The 18,223-nt window shown below is 44.5% G+C and overlaps 1 protein-coding gene across 1 annotated transcript in view; it reads right to left on the reverse strand.

The window, feature by feature from the left end:
- Positions 1 to 17,772, reverse strand: part of morn5 (MORN repeat containing 5) — a gene marked incomplete at both ends in the record, with an annotated part of 33,943 nt that extends 16,171 nt beyond the window's left edge. The window contains 3 exons of the mRNA XM_084324962.1: positions 3,009 to 3,140; positions 15,250 to 15,319; positions 17,680 to 17,772. Of these exons, the coding sequence (XP_084181088.1) occupies positions 3,009 to 3,140; positions 15,250 to 15,319; positions 17,680 to 17,772 (295 nt within the window). The remainder of the gene's footprint in view (positions 1 to 3,008; positions 3,141 to 15,249; positions 15,320 to 17,679) is intronic.
- Between the last annotated feature and the right edge of the window lie 451 nt (positions 17,773 to 18,223).

Here is an 18,223-nt window from a genome sequence, read left to right on the forward strand (position 1 = left end):
CCGTCAGAGCAAAAGCCCACACAGTTCTCCCATTTCAGTCCATGTTCTGTCAGGTAATTCTGTCAATAATTTTGAAGAGCTCATCAGCTGTCGCTCTGTTTTTGACATATTTGCAAAACAGCAGATCTTCACTCAGTGACTGGGAATTTACAAAGCGAACATAGGAAATAAGCAAACAGTCTTTATTGCTGTCAGTCTTTGACAAGGCAACACGCATGTCACCCTCAAGGCTCAACTTGGCCCTATATTTTGTTTTCAGAGCTGTCATGGATGAAAAGCATGCAGCTTCACACAGATATGTGGTGCTGAATAGTATCAACACCTTAACTGCTGCATCATGAGATACTTGGTACTCAGCACCACACTCTGAAACTAGCTCTCCAGGTGGTATCAGATGAGATTTCAATGAGTTCTTCCAAGAGTTTGGATGGAGTGTGTCAGGAAGCTTAGTCTCAATGTTGTCTGTAAAGTTATTTTTTATCCAGAGTAACTTGGTGATCCTTTTCTGTGTTTTATTAAATAATGATTTTCAGATTTTGAGAAATGGTCAAACTATCCAAATATGGTATTTTCATGGAGAACAGTGCAGCTGCAACAGATAGCACTTTAGTGATAATTTTCTGTAATAATAATACATTTTTTTTTTTTTTTTTAAATCTCAAGGCCCCCCCTGTCATGCCTCTGCGCCCCCCCTGGGGGGCACGCCCCCCACTTTGAGAAACACTGACGTAAACAAACAGACACAATTAAAAACTCACATACCTGTTGCGTAATGTTAGTCCTTATATCAAGTTCTCAGTCAATAGAGAAACAATTCTTATTTTTGGTGGTGGGGGCTACCCGTTTGTTCACCGTTTGGATCACTGACTGGGCCTTTAAAACCAGGTTGTCAACATGCTGCATGGCTACCATTTAGCGATTTACACACACGCACGCACGCACGCACACACACACACAGACTCACACACACACACACACACACAGACTCACACACACACACACACACAGACTCACACACACACACACACACACACACACACTCACACACACACACACACACACACACACACAGACTCACACACACACACACACACACACACACACACACACACACACACACACACACACACACACACACACACACACACACACACACACACACACACACACACACTTCAGAAACAAACATAGTATCAATGAGAGCATCAATAAATACACTTGAGTGATGTCTACTAAAAAGATTTTTTTTTTGGGCCCCCCCCCCCCCCCAGTGCTGGGCCCTTGGAATCATCCTAAGCTACCCCCCCCCCCCCCCCCCCCAGTGCTGGGCCCTTGGAATCATCCTAAACTACCCCCCCCCCCCCCCCCCAGCTACGCCCCTGCGCACACGCACACACGCACGCATGATGCAAAATGTGATGCAAAATCCTGGCGGGAGGAGAATACACACACACAAAAAAAAGAAAACACCTGGCGGAGGATGTCGGAATTTCGGAATTCCTATCTGGAGACCTGACAGAGCGCATTCCCTTCAAATCAGGAGTTCCGACATCGGGCATCCAATGGTTGGAAAAATGTGTTTTGAGTTTTCCACTTTTGAAAAAAAAAAAAAAAAAAAGACCCTTGCAGTGACTACAGTGTAGAAGAAGCATGCCTGGCAGATGAGTCGTACCAATAATCTGCCTCTGTATTAGAGAGTCCAAGGATAATCCATTTAACATCACTCCATAGGCTCTTTGTTATCAAATGCTTCCCATATGGCGAGATTGTGCTGAGTATAATGTTTGCTTTCAGTATTGGATTTATTAAAATAAATCAAGGGATTAGGCCTGACCCAAATCTATTTAAATATTGGGACTTTGATGCATGGACAAGTGGCAGCGCACGGCATTGGGAATTCTCCGATCCAATAATAACATGTCAGTGGATTCATGATTCCCCACTTCAACAGGAATATCATTTGATGTCACTAACGGCGCTCCAGCACTGCGATGTCACAACATCCTGGGGACCGTGTGTGTTAAAGGAACACGCCAACATTATTGGAAGTGGATGTGGACCACTAGCCTAGCTTAAAGCTCCGGGAGAGGTGTTTTAAAATGCACTAAACGCACAGAGAGGAAATTGGTATCTATTTTCTTGACTGACTCTGGAGAAGACGGTAAGTGCATTTCCCTTGATGTTGACGTGTTCCTTTGAGCAAAACATCAGAGACTTGTCAGTTTGTAAGACTTATTATAGTTATTATGTTTATTTGTTGGAGTGAGGGACGTCTACTCTAGTGTCACTCTCATTTTGAATACCAAAAAAACAAATAACTATTAGGCTAAGGCTAAGAGAATAATCAAAGACTCCAGCCACCCAAACAACTGCCTCTTTGAACTGCTGCAGTCAGGCAAGCGATACCGGAGTCTCATGGCAAGCACAGAGAGACTCAGAAGGAGCTTCTATCCCCAGGCCATCAGGCTGCTCAATGAACAATGACTGCTCAATGAACAATGATTTAACAATGAACAATAACAGGCCAGCAACACACCCACAGCACACACACACTCACTTTAAATAAACAACACACTGTAGCACCCACTTTATCACACTTTACACTTTATATTTATATTATTGGTAAGGGAATTACACATATCTCATTCCTTATTGCACCTCACCACCACAACGGTGGCACCACAAGCTAAGCTATACCTCACCATTTTTGTACCAGATGTACATACTGTATATAGAGGTATACTGAACAATTGTTGTTTACACTTGTGTTTACTTGACTTCTTGACTCTCTATTTTTTACTTATTATACTTATTTATACTATCTTATTATTATCTAGCACACTCTCAGGAGCGAAACAGAAAGAAACATTTCATGCAAAGTATTCTGTATTTCTGTATGACAAATAATAAAGAAACTTGAACTTGAACTATTACAAAGACTGAGGTTTAAGGCAATGGTCGCATAACCTGGAAGATAGCTCGCTCGCTCAGACTACTCCATGTCCCACCTGCGTTCCTGAGGAATTTGCCCATGTAGTCGGTGATGACCCTGGTGTTGGGATTGTAGAAGCCGTCGCCACAGTCATAACTGTCCTCAGGGATGGTGTGTGGAGGGTTCAAATCTGTCAGCTGAGTCTCTCCTGTGTTGATGGGACAGAAAGGTTTTAGTCACAGACAGGGGCCGAAGAGTCACTACTAGAGCTGCGATTTGGAAATCTCACGATTCAATTTAATTTCGATTCTTGGGGTCAGATTGCTATTTTTGAGTTACTTGACTGTGGTAGACACTTTAATAGGTCTCAAAATAAATCACACTGAATCAAATGTAAACCTTTATTCAGTATGAATAAATTCAGTTTGAGTATGATTTATTTCCTAGCTTAGTTCAACATGAATGCAATCATTTGAACAGAAACGTGTTACTGACAGTCAAACAAAGCAAGCAAAACAAGGCAACATAAAAAAATTCAAATTAAAAAGATATTTGGGAATTTGTTAATGGATTTTTAATCAGTAGAATACATCAGACCAGCACATCCGGGTACTTTGGCTTTTTTCTGCCACACCTACTTTTGGGGGAAACACAGACACTGTTCCTATTGACTGCCATTGTATTTGGCCTGTATAGAAATTGTTGGCAGAACACTTACATTGTTTGAAAGGTTTGTTTTGTTAGTGCATCATGTTAAGTCAAGCAATTACTTTCCAACACTGGCCACCATTGACCGTTCACACCATTTTTTTTGTTGATATTTCCCCCCCCTCCTTTTTCCTCCGTTTTTCTCCCATCCCAATGTTAGTCGTTATGCCAAGTCCCAATCCCCTTCCTGGTCGCTGCGCACTTACCCCCCACAGTCGGTCTGGGAGATGGAGGCTATCACATGCTTCCTCCGCCAATCAACCGCTTCTTTTTCACCTGGCAGCGCGGACTCTCACTGAGAGGGTGTAACGTGTGGAAGGATCACACTACCCCCCTTAGATACTTTCCTCGCTGAGCAGGCGCCCCGACCGAACTGTAGGAGTCGCTGTTTACAACGACCAGGACCCACCCACCGGCTTTCCCACCCTCTAACACTGCCAATTGTGTTAGTACGACGGCCGGCCAAGCCGGAAGCAACGCAGAGAGCTGGGCTCCTGCGTTGGTGGCGAGCGCCTTGCCCACTGCGCCACCCGGCCTCCCCGTTCACACCATTGTGAAAAGTTAGGTTTGATCTGTTTTCAGGCCTATTTCCCCAGTCAGCTGGAGGATATTTCCAGTTTCAGTGACCTAAAACTAAGAGGTAATGACTATTTCTGGGCAACGATGGTCTTCGCTGTGTTTTGTCCTAAAGTTGTAGTTTATGAACAAACACCATCTAATCCCTGTTTATTCCCCCAGTTGTGGTGTGACCAAAATAGAGGGGTGGCCATAAAAATTCAGTGCGATTTACGTATTGCCGGTCTGATGTATGTATTGTGATTCTTATGTGAATGTTTTTTTTTTTACACACCCCTAGTCACTACAGTGATAAGATGCGAATGGGTCCACGACATCATCATGAAATCATTCAAATCCCCCCCTCCTTAACTGTAACGTTTGGGGTTTGCTCTAGCGTTACCTGGTGGGTAATTGCCATGTCTATCTGTCCTAATTACACTCATTGGTACCTGGTGTGGCTCGAACCTCTTAAGCTGCGTCCCTCATATGGGATGTTTTTCGGATTTTTTGCAACCGGCACTTTGGCGACCCCTAGTGGCTCTGTGTGCATATTTTGTAATACAATATATATATTGAATTGATGGCTTATTTGTTGCCTGTCGATAGCGATAAAATCCGACAAAATCCATTCAGCGGTTCTCGAGTTACATGCCGGTATTTGAGGCTTGTGCAAAGTACACGGTATTGCGCAAAATACCACTCCCGACTCAGGCTGCAGTAGTTCCGTCAATCTAGATCCGATCTCGAAAATGATTGTAGATCATTGTAACCAATGAGTGTGGCTTTCCAATGATACCCCACATGGATCTAAATAAAAAAAACAAAAAACACGAAGAAACTCGAAAACAGGAAGAGCAAAACAGCCGAATGAATTGAAGTCTATGAGAAAACTGAGTTTTTCTTTGTACACAGTTTACCAAAATCACTCCTAATCACTCATTTCTGAATGGATCTTTATGAAATTTGGATAGGTACTACATAAGGCCTCAGGCTATGGCTCCGTCTGGATTTATAAGCCATACCACCTTCTGGGGAAATACTACCTCTGGACTACTAACTACTACAGAAAAACTTGAGTAACAAGTTTTTTTACAACTCAAGTTCAGACCTATGTAACTCTATTACTTTAGCACTAAAAGTGATTTTTTTGCATGTGCTATAAGTATAAAGTATGTTGTTTTGGTTTGCAAAAAAAGTATGCAGTCCTCAAGTTCAAGTTCAAAAATTGCCACTTTTCTGCCCGCTTGTTAAGAGGATCTCTTCATATTCTCCCCTGTGTCACACAAACCAGTCAGTCGATCACTAAACTGTCCCTGAGTATACCTACATGTGTAAGCCTGATTGCTCCTTGCCACGGAGAATAAGTTTGTTCGCTATGTGTCTGAGTCGCTGTGTCACTTTGACTGTCGATTGTATTCGTTGTTGAAAGTGTATATTATCGTGTTATATGCAGCACCGTCGTTTGAGAGACCTTGCTTTCTCCCCTTTATTTCCACTGATTATTGTATAGAGTATCTATATGTATTGTGAAGCATATTCAACGTGTTTTGGAGACTGAGATTTATCCCCTTTTGTTTATCTGCCATCGTATGCATGTTCATTGATCTACTCGAATTAAAGAAGTAGTGCTTTGTTTGAAAACCAACATCTGTCGTATCTGTTCTGTACTGCACCTGGGTCCAACACACCTACCAAACCGTAACATTAACATTACCACTGGGAGACAAATGGCGTCAGTACTGCCGTCTCCCATAGTGCTAAACGTCTTCCGTGAGACGCCATCACATCCTCATCATCGCATCCTTCTGGAAGTGGGTCATGCTCATCTCCTTCTGTACGCATAAGACGGCCACCATATCATTTAGAATTTTTTTTTGCCTTTCTCTCTTTCCTCCCATCCCCCAATTTAGTCGTTATGCCAATTCCCTTCCTGGTCATTGTGCACATTGCTCTACTGTCAGTCTGGGGAGGGTGTAGTCCAGCGGTTCTCAAACTACGGGTCAGGACCCAAAGTCAAATATTTTTTTTTTATTTATGTTCTGGCAAAAATGTTGGCTAAATATGCCTTGTTTTATAAATGTGTATTGATAACATAGTGCTGTAATAAAAATTTCTAATAAATATGCATGATCAAGTTCAACAACAAGCTTTTATTTTGATATTCCTTAATTCCACATTGAAATTACGCGATACATTAAGTGTGGGGTCGCCAAAAACATTCCTAAATAAAATGGGGTTGTGGTATAAAAAAGTTTGAGAACCCCTGGTGTAGACTATCACATGCCTCCTCCGATACATGTGGAGTCGCCAGCCGCTTCTTTTCACCTGACAGCAAGGAGTTTCACTGGGGGAACATAACACGTGCAGAGGTTCACTCTATGCAGGGTGAAGAGTGTTCTCGAGGCCCAAACGCTCGCCTGTGAAAAGTTGCGGTGGAGAATGTGGCCCTGGACAACCGTGTGTCCGTGATTGAAAGGCCTCTCGATCCTGATAGCCAGGTTGGGACTAACGCTATATGCAAGCCCGGGACCCAGCGCTGAATATGCTATAGGACGTCATAACAACTGGAAGCACTGACAGCTTTGGAGGGCAAATGCCTACCGCCGTCGTGTCCAACTCACAACCCCCACCACAGACTTCTGAGTGGAGTCAAGTTGTGAATAAAAGCTAACAAAGAAGACTCACAAACATGGATCCACTCAACCTAAACCTCGGGCCAGCCGAGCGCTATTGAAACGAGAGAGAAAGAAGGTGGGCATAGTCGGCACAGGCACAAGTTCTACAATCGAAGTTGTCAAAACAAAGATGGTGAACATATTTGCCACAAAGTTTCCCCCTGATTTGGACACTGACACCCTAAAGGAGTATTTGAAGGAGAAACTGGACCGGGAAGTCACCTGTCGGAGGATAGAGACAGCTCAGACCAGATTCAGCTCTTTTCATATTACTGCGGAGTGCCAGGATGTGGCTGAAATGTACGACCCAGAGGTATGGCCTGCTGGGACGTTTGTCCGTCACTACTACAAGCCAAGAAAACCCAGAGATTTTCCAGCTAACGGAACGGATGAAGGGGGAAACCTCAGTGCTAGTATTGTCAAATAGACAGGTATGATCCGGGTTGTGTCATTTAACGCGCGTGTTGGGCACAGTGCTGGAGACAAAGCGAGACGTCTGGTTGTTGACAAACTGTTGGAAGGATGTGCAATCCTGTGCCTTCAAGAGACATGGTTAGCCAAACAATATCTGGACAGACTAAACTCACTGCCTCTCACCGTCACAACTCTGAATACACAATCTCTCTCTCTCAATACCACAACTCCAACTCCTACTCCGCTCAACTTACTCCTGACTATCCAAGTGGCTTTGTAGTGTGTGTGTCTGGGGTGTGTGCATGTGAGATGTGTGTCAACTAATTATGCGCAGGTGTATTCTATCAGTACTAATCAGCTAGTGTGTGTGTCGGGAGTGTGTGCACGTGAGATGTGTGTGAACTAATGCTGCGCAGGTGTATTCTATCAGTACTAATCAGCTACCTAATTGACTCTACTCCTCCTGTAGCAGAAGTATCTCCCATCCTTTACATATCCATGGGAGGGGGGAGGAAATCTGTCACAATATAATGATGCATTTAGGATCCTCCCAAGACGGACTAGTGCAAGCTATTTGTTTGTGACTACAAATGTCCCCACCTTCCATGCTCTGCTGAGGAACTTGATGTTTAAATTTACGTGTCGACTATTAGAGTAAGAAAATAGGATAATAGGTGCCATTACTGATGTCAAACAAAGTGATACAAGGTACTCCTCTGATTTGTGGAAACATTGGAATCGATGCCTATATGTATTTTAATCTATGTTGTTGGCCTTGTTTCTTTAGTTATTGTATTTTTGTTGTTGTTTTGTATATGTGTAATATGGACCTTGAGTCTGGAATAAAGTCTTCATCATCATCATCATCATCTATGTCCCCCAGATCCCCTCCCTGCTGAACAGGTGCCCCGACCGTCCAGTAGGAGTTGCTGTTTGCAATGACCAGGACTCATACCCCACCGACTTCCCACCCGCGAACACTGACAATTGTGTTCGTAGGGACGACTGACCAAGCCGGAGGTACCGCAGCTGGATTCGAACCCGGAGTTTCTGCTGATGGTGTCGTCTTGTAAATTGTCATAGTTCTATGTGACACTAATAGAGACAGAGCACAACGAGTCATACTCCAAAACCAACAATCTGCACGGCAACCAAGGAGGGAAACCTAACAGGATGCCTGTAGCTAGTTATTAAAAACATGACATATCAGCATGTCAAAGGTTTATTGTAGCACCCACCCTGTGTCTACCAGAGAGCAAGGTATATTGACAGACAATAGACTGTCAATATCTCCAGGTTAGACACACCACAGGCGGGAGGAAAAGTAGTGTTTATGGCAAAAATAGTTTAGAACTAAAATGACGATGGGGCAAGTTAGCTGTTAGCAAGCTAATGTTAGCTATGTCTTAGCAAGCTAGTTAACTAAGAAACTTGCAAACATAATACAGTTATGCTATAGCTTTCTGATGTATCTTAATGCTTAATTAAGCATTACATCACGCGCAGGAGTGTGTTATATTCATTAGATCACGCCTAGGGGTGGTTGTTAGGCCCGACGTGCAGCGGAGGGTCGTTAGATCCCCCTAGGCATGATCTAATGAGTATAACACACGACTTCAAGTGATGTAATGCTTTTATACAATGGCCCAATTCACCCAACCTTATTGTTATACAATAAACACACAGTAATTGAAGCATAATGGAGATTTATTCACAAAACCATCCACAGGGAAAAAGAAGATCCAATAGTAGATCCAATGGTCTGACAAAAAAAAGTATAATAATAATCAACAGCCCTTTTTTTTTTTTGGTCCGCGGTTTTTATTTTGTTTCACAATGGGTCATGACAAACCAATTACATAATCCAACATATGTGTAACGAACTAACATATTCCAGTTGACTATCTTTTTTGGAGGATTCGTTCAAAACATATTCATACTTCCATTTGTCTATCCATGGCGGATTCTCACCCTATATACCCTATGCCCTTCTCACTCTATATAAAACTTTGTATGAACCCCTCATTAACCATTGTAATGTCATATGGTGCAACACTTACCCCAGCCATCTCAAGAAACTTGAAAGCTTACAAAAGAAAATACTACGAGTAGTGTCATGGCTTAAAGCGCCCTCACGCCCTTTGTTCCATCGCTTTGGTCTCCTGAGGCTCGCTGAGTTTAACATACACCAAAATGCATCAATTATGTATCAAGTTGTCAACAACATGAATCACAGACTGTCTGAGCTTGTCCCAGTCTGCCGTCCACTGCACATCCACAACAAAAGAAATAGGCATCTCATCTTTGGCAAGAGGAGAAAACTCAAATGTGCTAGTCTAAGCATAGCATGCAGGGGCCCACAGATTTGGAACGAGCTCAAAATCCTTCACAACCTTCAAAAAATCACTGAAAGAGGAACTGCTTAAATCATATCTCTAAATAAAACCCATACTTAGGTATATAAATTGTCTGTATTTATGTATCTATGTTGTATGTCAGTTAGTAGGTAGGTGTGTAAGCCTACCCACGTTGTATGTTTTTGTTTTTTGTTTTTGTTTTTGTTTGTTTATATTTTGTTTGTATTTATGATCAGGCTCCCTCCAAAAGTTTTAAATAGCTTCTTGGGAGACCTGGCACATGCACACAATTTCGTTGTTGTTGTTTTCACATGAAGATATGCATATGTAATATATTGTGTGTGTGTGTGTGAATAAATAAATAAATTCATTCATTCATCCATTCATTCATTCATTCATTCAGACTCATTCAAAAAAATAAAATAAAATAAAGTAATTCGGTTGTGGGAGGGACCTGGGGTCATGTGGAGTGTGTTATACGATATAACAACTTCTAACTTCACTGTTTCAGCCAATCAGAATCAAGATATTTGCATGCCATTGTATAACATGACTTACTGCACACGTTGGCATAGAGGCTATTGATTGTCAGGGTCCCACCGTTTTCCCATTTGTGCTGCTGATGCCTGATTTGAGATATTTGTTCTAAGGTTTGCTAGTTGACCAAGGAGGCACTGTCACACAATACAAAGTCAATGGAGAGCGATGGAATGTCGTCACCTCTGTGAGAGCGGGGCCTATTGGCGCTCTGTCTCTATATGCATGGCACCTCAGAAGGACGGCATGTTCACCACAACTCTCAATGGACAAATGTTTTTTTTTTCTCCCTTTTTTAACATGAAACTAGACAAACAATACAGTAACAGTGATAATCAATGATAAATCACAGGACAATGACAGAAATAATAATAACAATAATGACAGTCCAGTAATTAAATCAAAATAAATGTAGATTAAAAGACATAAAAATAATAAATACAATACATGTGCTCTTGCTCGCTCTTCCTCACTCTTTCCTTCCCCTTCCCTCCCCCCCCCCACTCCCCCCCCCCCTCAGGACCCCCACTTGGACTATACATCCACTATTTCATTTAACATCAGAAAATTACAAGTTTATATGCTTCCCTTTATCTTCTCCACCACAGCTACCCAGACTGCTATGCTGGCTTCATTAACACCTCAAATTCGTGCAGTGGATATCTCTAGATAAATCACATCGAGATAGGTAAGAACCCGTACCTTCCGGCACATTTTGTCGTCACCTCTGTGAGAGCGGGGCCTATTGGCGCTCTGTCTCTATATGCATGGCACCTCAGAAGGACGGCATGTTCACCACAACTGTCAATGGGATGTTTAACGCTGTGGCAACGCATACACTTTCTGAGTGGTATGTACTGTATAAAACCAACTCTGATCTCCATAACCACATTATCAAGCTGTATATATAGCAGCCAATTCACGTGCACCAGCCAAATTGTTAGGGTTTGAAACCGACCTCAAACGCACGGCACAGACAGGTAGTTCAGAGTTAGCCAAATACTAGGGCGTATTTATTTTCAGAGTCAAAAAGGAACAAGTAACAATCTTGAAACAAAGGGAGACTGCCTTCAGCAGAGTTATCTGCGGCTCTGCAGATCCTCTTGGTGTTCGAGGTGGGGAAACGGTATTGGCGCTGAAGCGGCTCTGCAGATACTCCCAGCTTCAACCCGAGGTGGAAAAGAGAGAGAGAGAGACAGGTAAATAACAGTCCACATCACACAGAGGCAGTGCGGTCTCCTCCTCCCTTGCTGAGTCCAGGACAAACAAAACGATATCTTCAGTGTTCACCACAACACACAATTTAGCTGAGGGTCAGTGCAAAACAAAAACGATAAACTTCTGTGTCTCTTCTAAACACACACCCCAGCTGAGTCCAGTGCAAGCAAATGATAATCTTCAGTGTCTCCTTTAACACACAACTTAGCTGAGTCAAGTGTAAGCAAAATAGAACTCTTCAGTGTTCTTCAAAACACACAAAACAGAATCGTCCAAAAAAGGGTTTGGTTCAAACTCACCAAAGCGCAAGAGTAAAGCGGGTAAACGAGGCGCAGCTCAAAACGGGGGACAAGGTCTTCACCAGCGGCAATCCACAGATGTCCTGGAGGGAGAGTAGACGAGGCACAGCAACGGGGAACAACAGGCAGAAACAGAAGTATTCAAAACGACCCGACATCGATTGAAGGGAAGTCCCAGTATAAAAAGCCTCTAGGGCGCTAAGGCGCTAATCAAAAACTATGACAGGTGCGCGCTGGAATTGATACTTGCTCCAAAAGCGTGTGGCGGGGAATGCACCAATCAACACAGCACCTTAAAGGAGCGGAGCGTGTGGCGGGGAATGCATCAATCAACACAGTACCTTAAAGGAGCGGAGCGTGTGGCGGGGAATGAACCAATCCTCACAGTACCCCCCCCCTCCACGGGAGCCACCCGGCGACCCACTCGGCCCCGGCCTGTGGAGGAGGCCGGCGATCAGGGGCACTGGAGAGGGGGACAGAGACAGAGACCCGGAGAGGGGGACCGGAGACGGGGACAGAGGACTGGTGAGATGGGCTGGAGAAAGGGACAGGGAACCGGCGAGGGAGGCTGGAGACGGAGACAGAGGCCCGGAGAGGGGGCTAGAGACAGGGACACAAGGGGAACCCCGGGGCGAAGGACTGGATGCCGCCTGAAGAAACTGGGCATGACAGGAGGGGCTCCACCCCCTGATGGTGCCGGAGGACCAGGCGATGTGGGGCTCATGCAGCGCGAGCCAGGGCCGACCCAGGACTACCGGGACAAGAGGGGATCTGGTAATGAAAAACTGGAGTCTCTCAACGTGGTTACCAGCCACGGTGAGGAGGACAGGACAGGTGCGTTGAGTGATGTCAGCCAGGCGGCGATGATCCAGCGCGAAGACCTCCAAGGGCCTCCCGAGGTCCTCAAGTGGAATGTTGGCCCGGGTGGCAAACTCAACGTCCAGGAAACTCCCATCAGCACCAGAGTCAATGAGTGCACCCACCGTCGCCCGCTGGTCCGCCCAGGCTAGGGTGACGTTAGTCAGATGGTTAGGTGGTGCACGGGTGGGGGAACAGGAAAAACGGCTCACGAGGATCTCCCGGGGTCCCGGCGAGCCTGGTCTTCTTGGCCGGGTAGGGCAATTGGAGACACGGTACCCATCCCGGCCGCAGTAGAGGCAAAGGCCGGACCTGGGCCTGGACTCCCGTTCGGCCGGGCTAAGGCGGTTGCGTCCCAGCTGCATGGGTTCCTTCCTAGTCACAGCTCGGGAGGGAAAAAACCCACCAGTCACGGAGGGGGCAGGACGGTCAGCACTGTAGAGGCGGCTGCCGGGAAGGGGAGCCCCTGAGCGGAGGTCGATGGCACAGTCGTAAGGCCGGTGAGGCGGAAGGGCCTGAGCCCGGGACTTACTGAAAACCTCCTCGAGGTCGTGGTACTCGGGGGGTACGTCTGGGGGTCCCAGTCGTGCTCGCTCACGCCTTCTCTCCCGGAGGCGTCCGTCGATGCGGATAGCGAGGCTGATCAGGCCCTCGAGAGAATCGGGCTCCTCTTGGGTCGCGAGCTGGTCCCTTACTGCGTCGTTGAGCCCCCTCAGGAAGGTGAGACGAAGCGCTTGATCGTTCCAACCGCTCTCCGTTGCGGCCAGTCTGAACTCCAGCGCGTAGTCTCTGACACTGCCACTGTCCTGCCGGAAGGTGCCCAACCGAGCTCCTGGATCCTGGCCACGAGCTGGGTGGTGGAAAACCCTTCGGAGCTCTGCCACGAAGTCTGGGTAGGAGAAACAAAAATCGGCCCTCATAGCCCAGGAAGCAGTGACCCACTGTGCTGCTCGGCCCGTGAGCAGGTTAGTCATGTAGGCTACTCGGGCTCCCTCTGACGAAAAACGGCTGGGTTGATGAAGGAAAACCAACTCACACTGCATGATGAATGTGGCACAATCCTCGAAGTTACCCTCGAACAGACGTGGTTCGGAGAGACGGGGCTCCCGAGGTGCGAGGTCTGCTGCGGGTGGTGAGCTGGCTGAGACTCCTGGGACAGGTGGGGTTAAAAGCAGAGTGTTTAATGCTGTACTGAGAGCCTGTAGCTGGTGCAGAACAACAGCCTGCTGATACCCCTGGGTAGTCTGCTGGGTGGCCAGAGTGTCAATGGCATCCAGAATAAACTGGACCTCGGCCCGGAGGTCCTGTAAAGCAGCCGCAGCCGCACCCAACTGTTGGGTGTGGTCGTTGACCAACTCGATCTGGACCGCCAACGCTGCCCTGACCCTGTCTGTGTCGGCTGAGGTCGTCATGGTCGGGTCATAATGTTAGGGTTTGAAACCGACCTCAAACGCACGGCACAGACAGGTAGTTCAGAGTTAGCCAAATACTAGGGCGTATTTATTTTCAGAGTCAAAAAGGAACAAGTAACAATCTTGAAACAAAGGGAGACTGCCTTCAGCAGAGTTATCTGCGGCTCTGCAGATCCTCTTGGTGTTCGAGGTGGGGAAACGGTATTGACGCTGAAGCGGCTCTGCAGATACTCCCAGCTTCAACTCGAGGTGGAAAAGAGAGAGAGAGAGAGAGGTAAATAACAGTCCACATCACACAGAGGCAGTGCGGTCTCCTCCTCCCTTGCTGAGTCCAGAACAAACAAAACGATATCTTCAGTGTTCACCACAACACACAATTTAGCTGAGGGTCAGTGCAAAACAAAAACGATAAACTTCTGTGTCTCTTCTAAACACACACCCCAGCTGAGTCCAGTGCAAGCAAATGATAATCTTCAGTGTCTCCTTTAACACACAACTTAGCTGAGTCAAGTGTAAGCAAAAATAGAACTCTTCAGTGTTCTTCAAAACACACAAAACAGAATCGTCCAAAAAAGGGTTTGGTTCAAACTCACCAAAGCGCAAGAGTAAAGCGGGTAAACGAGGCGCAGCTCAAAACGGGGGACAAGGTCTTCACCAGCGGCAATCCACAGATGTCCTGGAGGGAGAGTAGACGAGGCACAGCAACGGGGAACAACAGGCAGAAACAGAAGTATTCAAAACGACCCGACATCGATTGAAGGGAAGTCCCAGTATAAAAAGCCTCTGGGGCGCTAATCAAAAACTATGACAGGTGCGCGCTGGAATTGATACTTGCTCCAAAAGCGTGTGGCGGGGAATGCACCAATCAACACAGCACCTTAAAAGAGCGGAGCGTGTGGCGGGGAATGCATCAATCAACACAGTACCTTAAAGGAGCGGAGCGTGTGGCGGGGAATGAACCAATCCTCACACAAATGGTCAACAAGGATTTTTATTTACCTATCCATTTAAGATCTATTTGAGCTTGTTGACACTGAGTTGACGTTTATGTTGGGTTCATAAATCAACACGGTTTCTGCCCAGGTGTGAATTTGGGATCTGCATACTTGACTGTACTTACTGTAAAGCACATACATAGGATCTACTTAAAGTTTAGTCTGTCTTTTGGTAAGCAGATCTGAATGATTGATTGATTGATTGACTGAATGAATGAATGACTTATATGGGAGGGAGTGAGTGAATGAGTGAGTTGGTGAGTTAAATTAATGAATGAATTCTAACCTGCAGGTCTGAGTCCGTTGCACCTCTCTATCTCCTGATCGGTCAGCCCATCAGCAAAGCGAATGGTCCCCTGATGAGAAACAATGACATGTAATTCATTACCTACCTCCATGACTAGGGATGTCCGATATTATCGGCCGACCGATATTATCGGCCGATATCGGCAGTAAAATGTGATATCGGAAAATATCGGTATCGGTAAAAAAAAAAAAAAAAAATTTTTTTTTTTTTTTTTTTAACATTTATTTAACCTTTATTTACCCAGGCAAGCAAGTAAGAACCAATTCTTATTTTATTTATTGTCAAAAGTATGCATGTTGGTTTAAAATGTTCATTTTTACTTTTTTAATGATCATATTTTGCACAGATAATGCTTACATTTAGAAAGCCTTTTGAATGCATCCAGTGAAATTATTAGTTACCTGAAATTATTCCGTTTTTTGGGGGGGAAACCCTGCATATATCGGTATCGGTTGATATCGGTATCGGTATCGGTATCGGAAATTGGAGTTGGACAATATCGGAATATCGGTATCGGTAAAAAAGCCAATATCGAGCATCCCTATCCATGACTCATGAACTCATGAACCTTTCCTATGTTATTATGGGAATGCCGTCCATTTGATGAATTCACATACTGTATGTTCTTCTTAAGCCCCAGGAGGACAACTCGGTCAACATTTGTGAGCATGCACCACCACACAAATCAGAGGTTTCTATGGAGTGAACCCTTCAATTATTGATGTAAATGGGATATAAAATCTGGGGCTGTTCCAATGCATAGACAATTGAATGGGGCTTTGTGAGGCCATCAAATGTTTTTGTGAGCTTTTCTCTTACACCCAAATTATGTTTTAATTCTGGTTCAGACCTTCTAGCAACACTAGAATATAATGCCATTGTGTATGGAGCAGGCCCCAGATTTGACATCCGAGTCTCTTTGATTTTTTTTTTTTTTAATATGTTTTTGTAGATTTTTATTGGTTTGTACTACCGGGCAGTCCGGTAGAGAGAGAGGGAGAGGAGGAAATGGGAGGCAGGGCAGGGGAAGACATTCGGCAAAGGATGCCGGGTCCGAGAGTCGAACCCGGGTCGGCCGTTTCGCGACGCAGCGCGTTACATGGTGTGCTACTAGAGCGCACTGTCTCTTTGATTTCTAACTTCAGGAGAAAGTGACGCATGCTCACAAATACTGACTGAACTGAAGAACATGTGTGAATTCTTAAAATGGGTGACGTTCCACTTTAAGCCAATTCTGTCTGCGTTTGTGTAAATTCCCAACCGTAAGAGGGAAGAATTTCCATCAACTCCTGATCTGTGATGTCACACTGTTGTACAGCACCAATAAAAATCCATATACTATAAGCAAAAATAATTAATTGCAACGTTTTTTTTTTTTTTTTACTGTGACTGTGACAGTATTTTGGCTGGTTTATTGGGCTCATTCATTCTAAAACAGAGGTTGGCACTATAGGTCTACATGTGCCGGCGGGGGAGGCAGGTGGGACTAGTCGGTTCAGTCATGGTGCAGCGCTGCCCTCCTTCCTAACGAGCCACAGTTGTAATGATGATAATAATTGGAGTGGTCATTATCGTGGGCCGGACATGCATAAACGACTGCATCGGAAGGCAGAGAAATGTCTTCCCTGTGTAGGACATGTAGAGAGCACATGTAGGGAGAGATAGAGAAACCTAATAACTGCCACAATAAGAGGGAGTGATTGCTAAAGGGGACCAGATGTACCGTAATATCCTATGACCAATGTGAAACACACACTGAGACCCACAACCACGCACAGTCAGTGTTGTAGTCGAGTCGAGTCTCTAGTCCCCAGTGTTTGAGTCTGAGTCCAAGTCCGAGTCACCAAAGAAGAGCCCGAGTCGAGTCTGAGTAAAGTCATCCATTACCCTAATCCGAGTCCAAGTCCAAGTCACCATTTCAGTTTATTTAGGCCTACTTTGTGACACAATAGCCAAACAAATACACTAGCCATCTTATTGTCTTATGGCAAATGATAGGCATTACAAAAGAAAAACTGTATTTCAAATAAAATAAAATCAAATGTATTTGTAAGGCCAGACAACACACGTTAATGTCCCCATGGGCCGGACACGTCTTATTTAAACAAGTCAAGAAGAAACATCACAATAAATCAAGAACAAAACAAAAACACCATGAAATCCAAAATAAAATGTAAAATAAATAAATGCAACACTCCCAGACATACCCCATGCGAAGTTAAGGAAGAACGCACTAAAAACCTAGCAACAGGAAAAAAGCACCACAGGCAAGAGGGGAGAAACCTTAGAAGGGCCAATAAATACCTCCTTAGTTAATGTCCAATAGATAGACTCACACATACATAAATATGTGCACAAGTGTAGGAAACACAAACACACGGTAACACAAACAAACGCACACACACACACCTGTTTGGCTTGCCCGTTCTCCCAGGTTCCTTCATATCTAGTTCCATTTGGAAAGTGCAGCACACCTTTTCCATGGAACATCCCATCGTTCATCTCCCCAATGTATGTGGTCCCTGTGGAGAATGTATGAGTGATGACTTCTTCCATCCTGAAGAGAGAGTATTCCATACATGCATGTTGTTGTTATTCAAATGATAATAAAGATAAATAGACAGTATAGCACAGTTTAGTATAATATTGCAGTTTAGCATAACAGGATAACATAGCATAGAATTGCAGTATAGGCCAGTATGAGTATATAGTAATATAGTATAGCAGCGTAACATAAAATAATAATATATTAAAATATGGTATAATACTGTACCAATATGGTGTAGTATAAATAGTATGATTTAGTTATATTATAATAAAATAAAAATGATATAGTATATAGAAGTATAATATAGAATAATACATTATATAAATGTATAGATACATGTGTGTGTATAAATGAATGAACCTAAATATGTAATTTGACTGATAGATACACAAAATGGGTTTATTT

This window comes from Notolepis coatsorum, assembly GCF_963971535.1.
Source record: "Notolepis coatsorum genome assembly, chromosome: 11".
Classification (NCBI taxonomy): Eukaryota; Metazoa; Chordata; class Actinopteri; order Aulopiformes; family Paralepididae; genus Notolepis; species Notolepis coatsorum.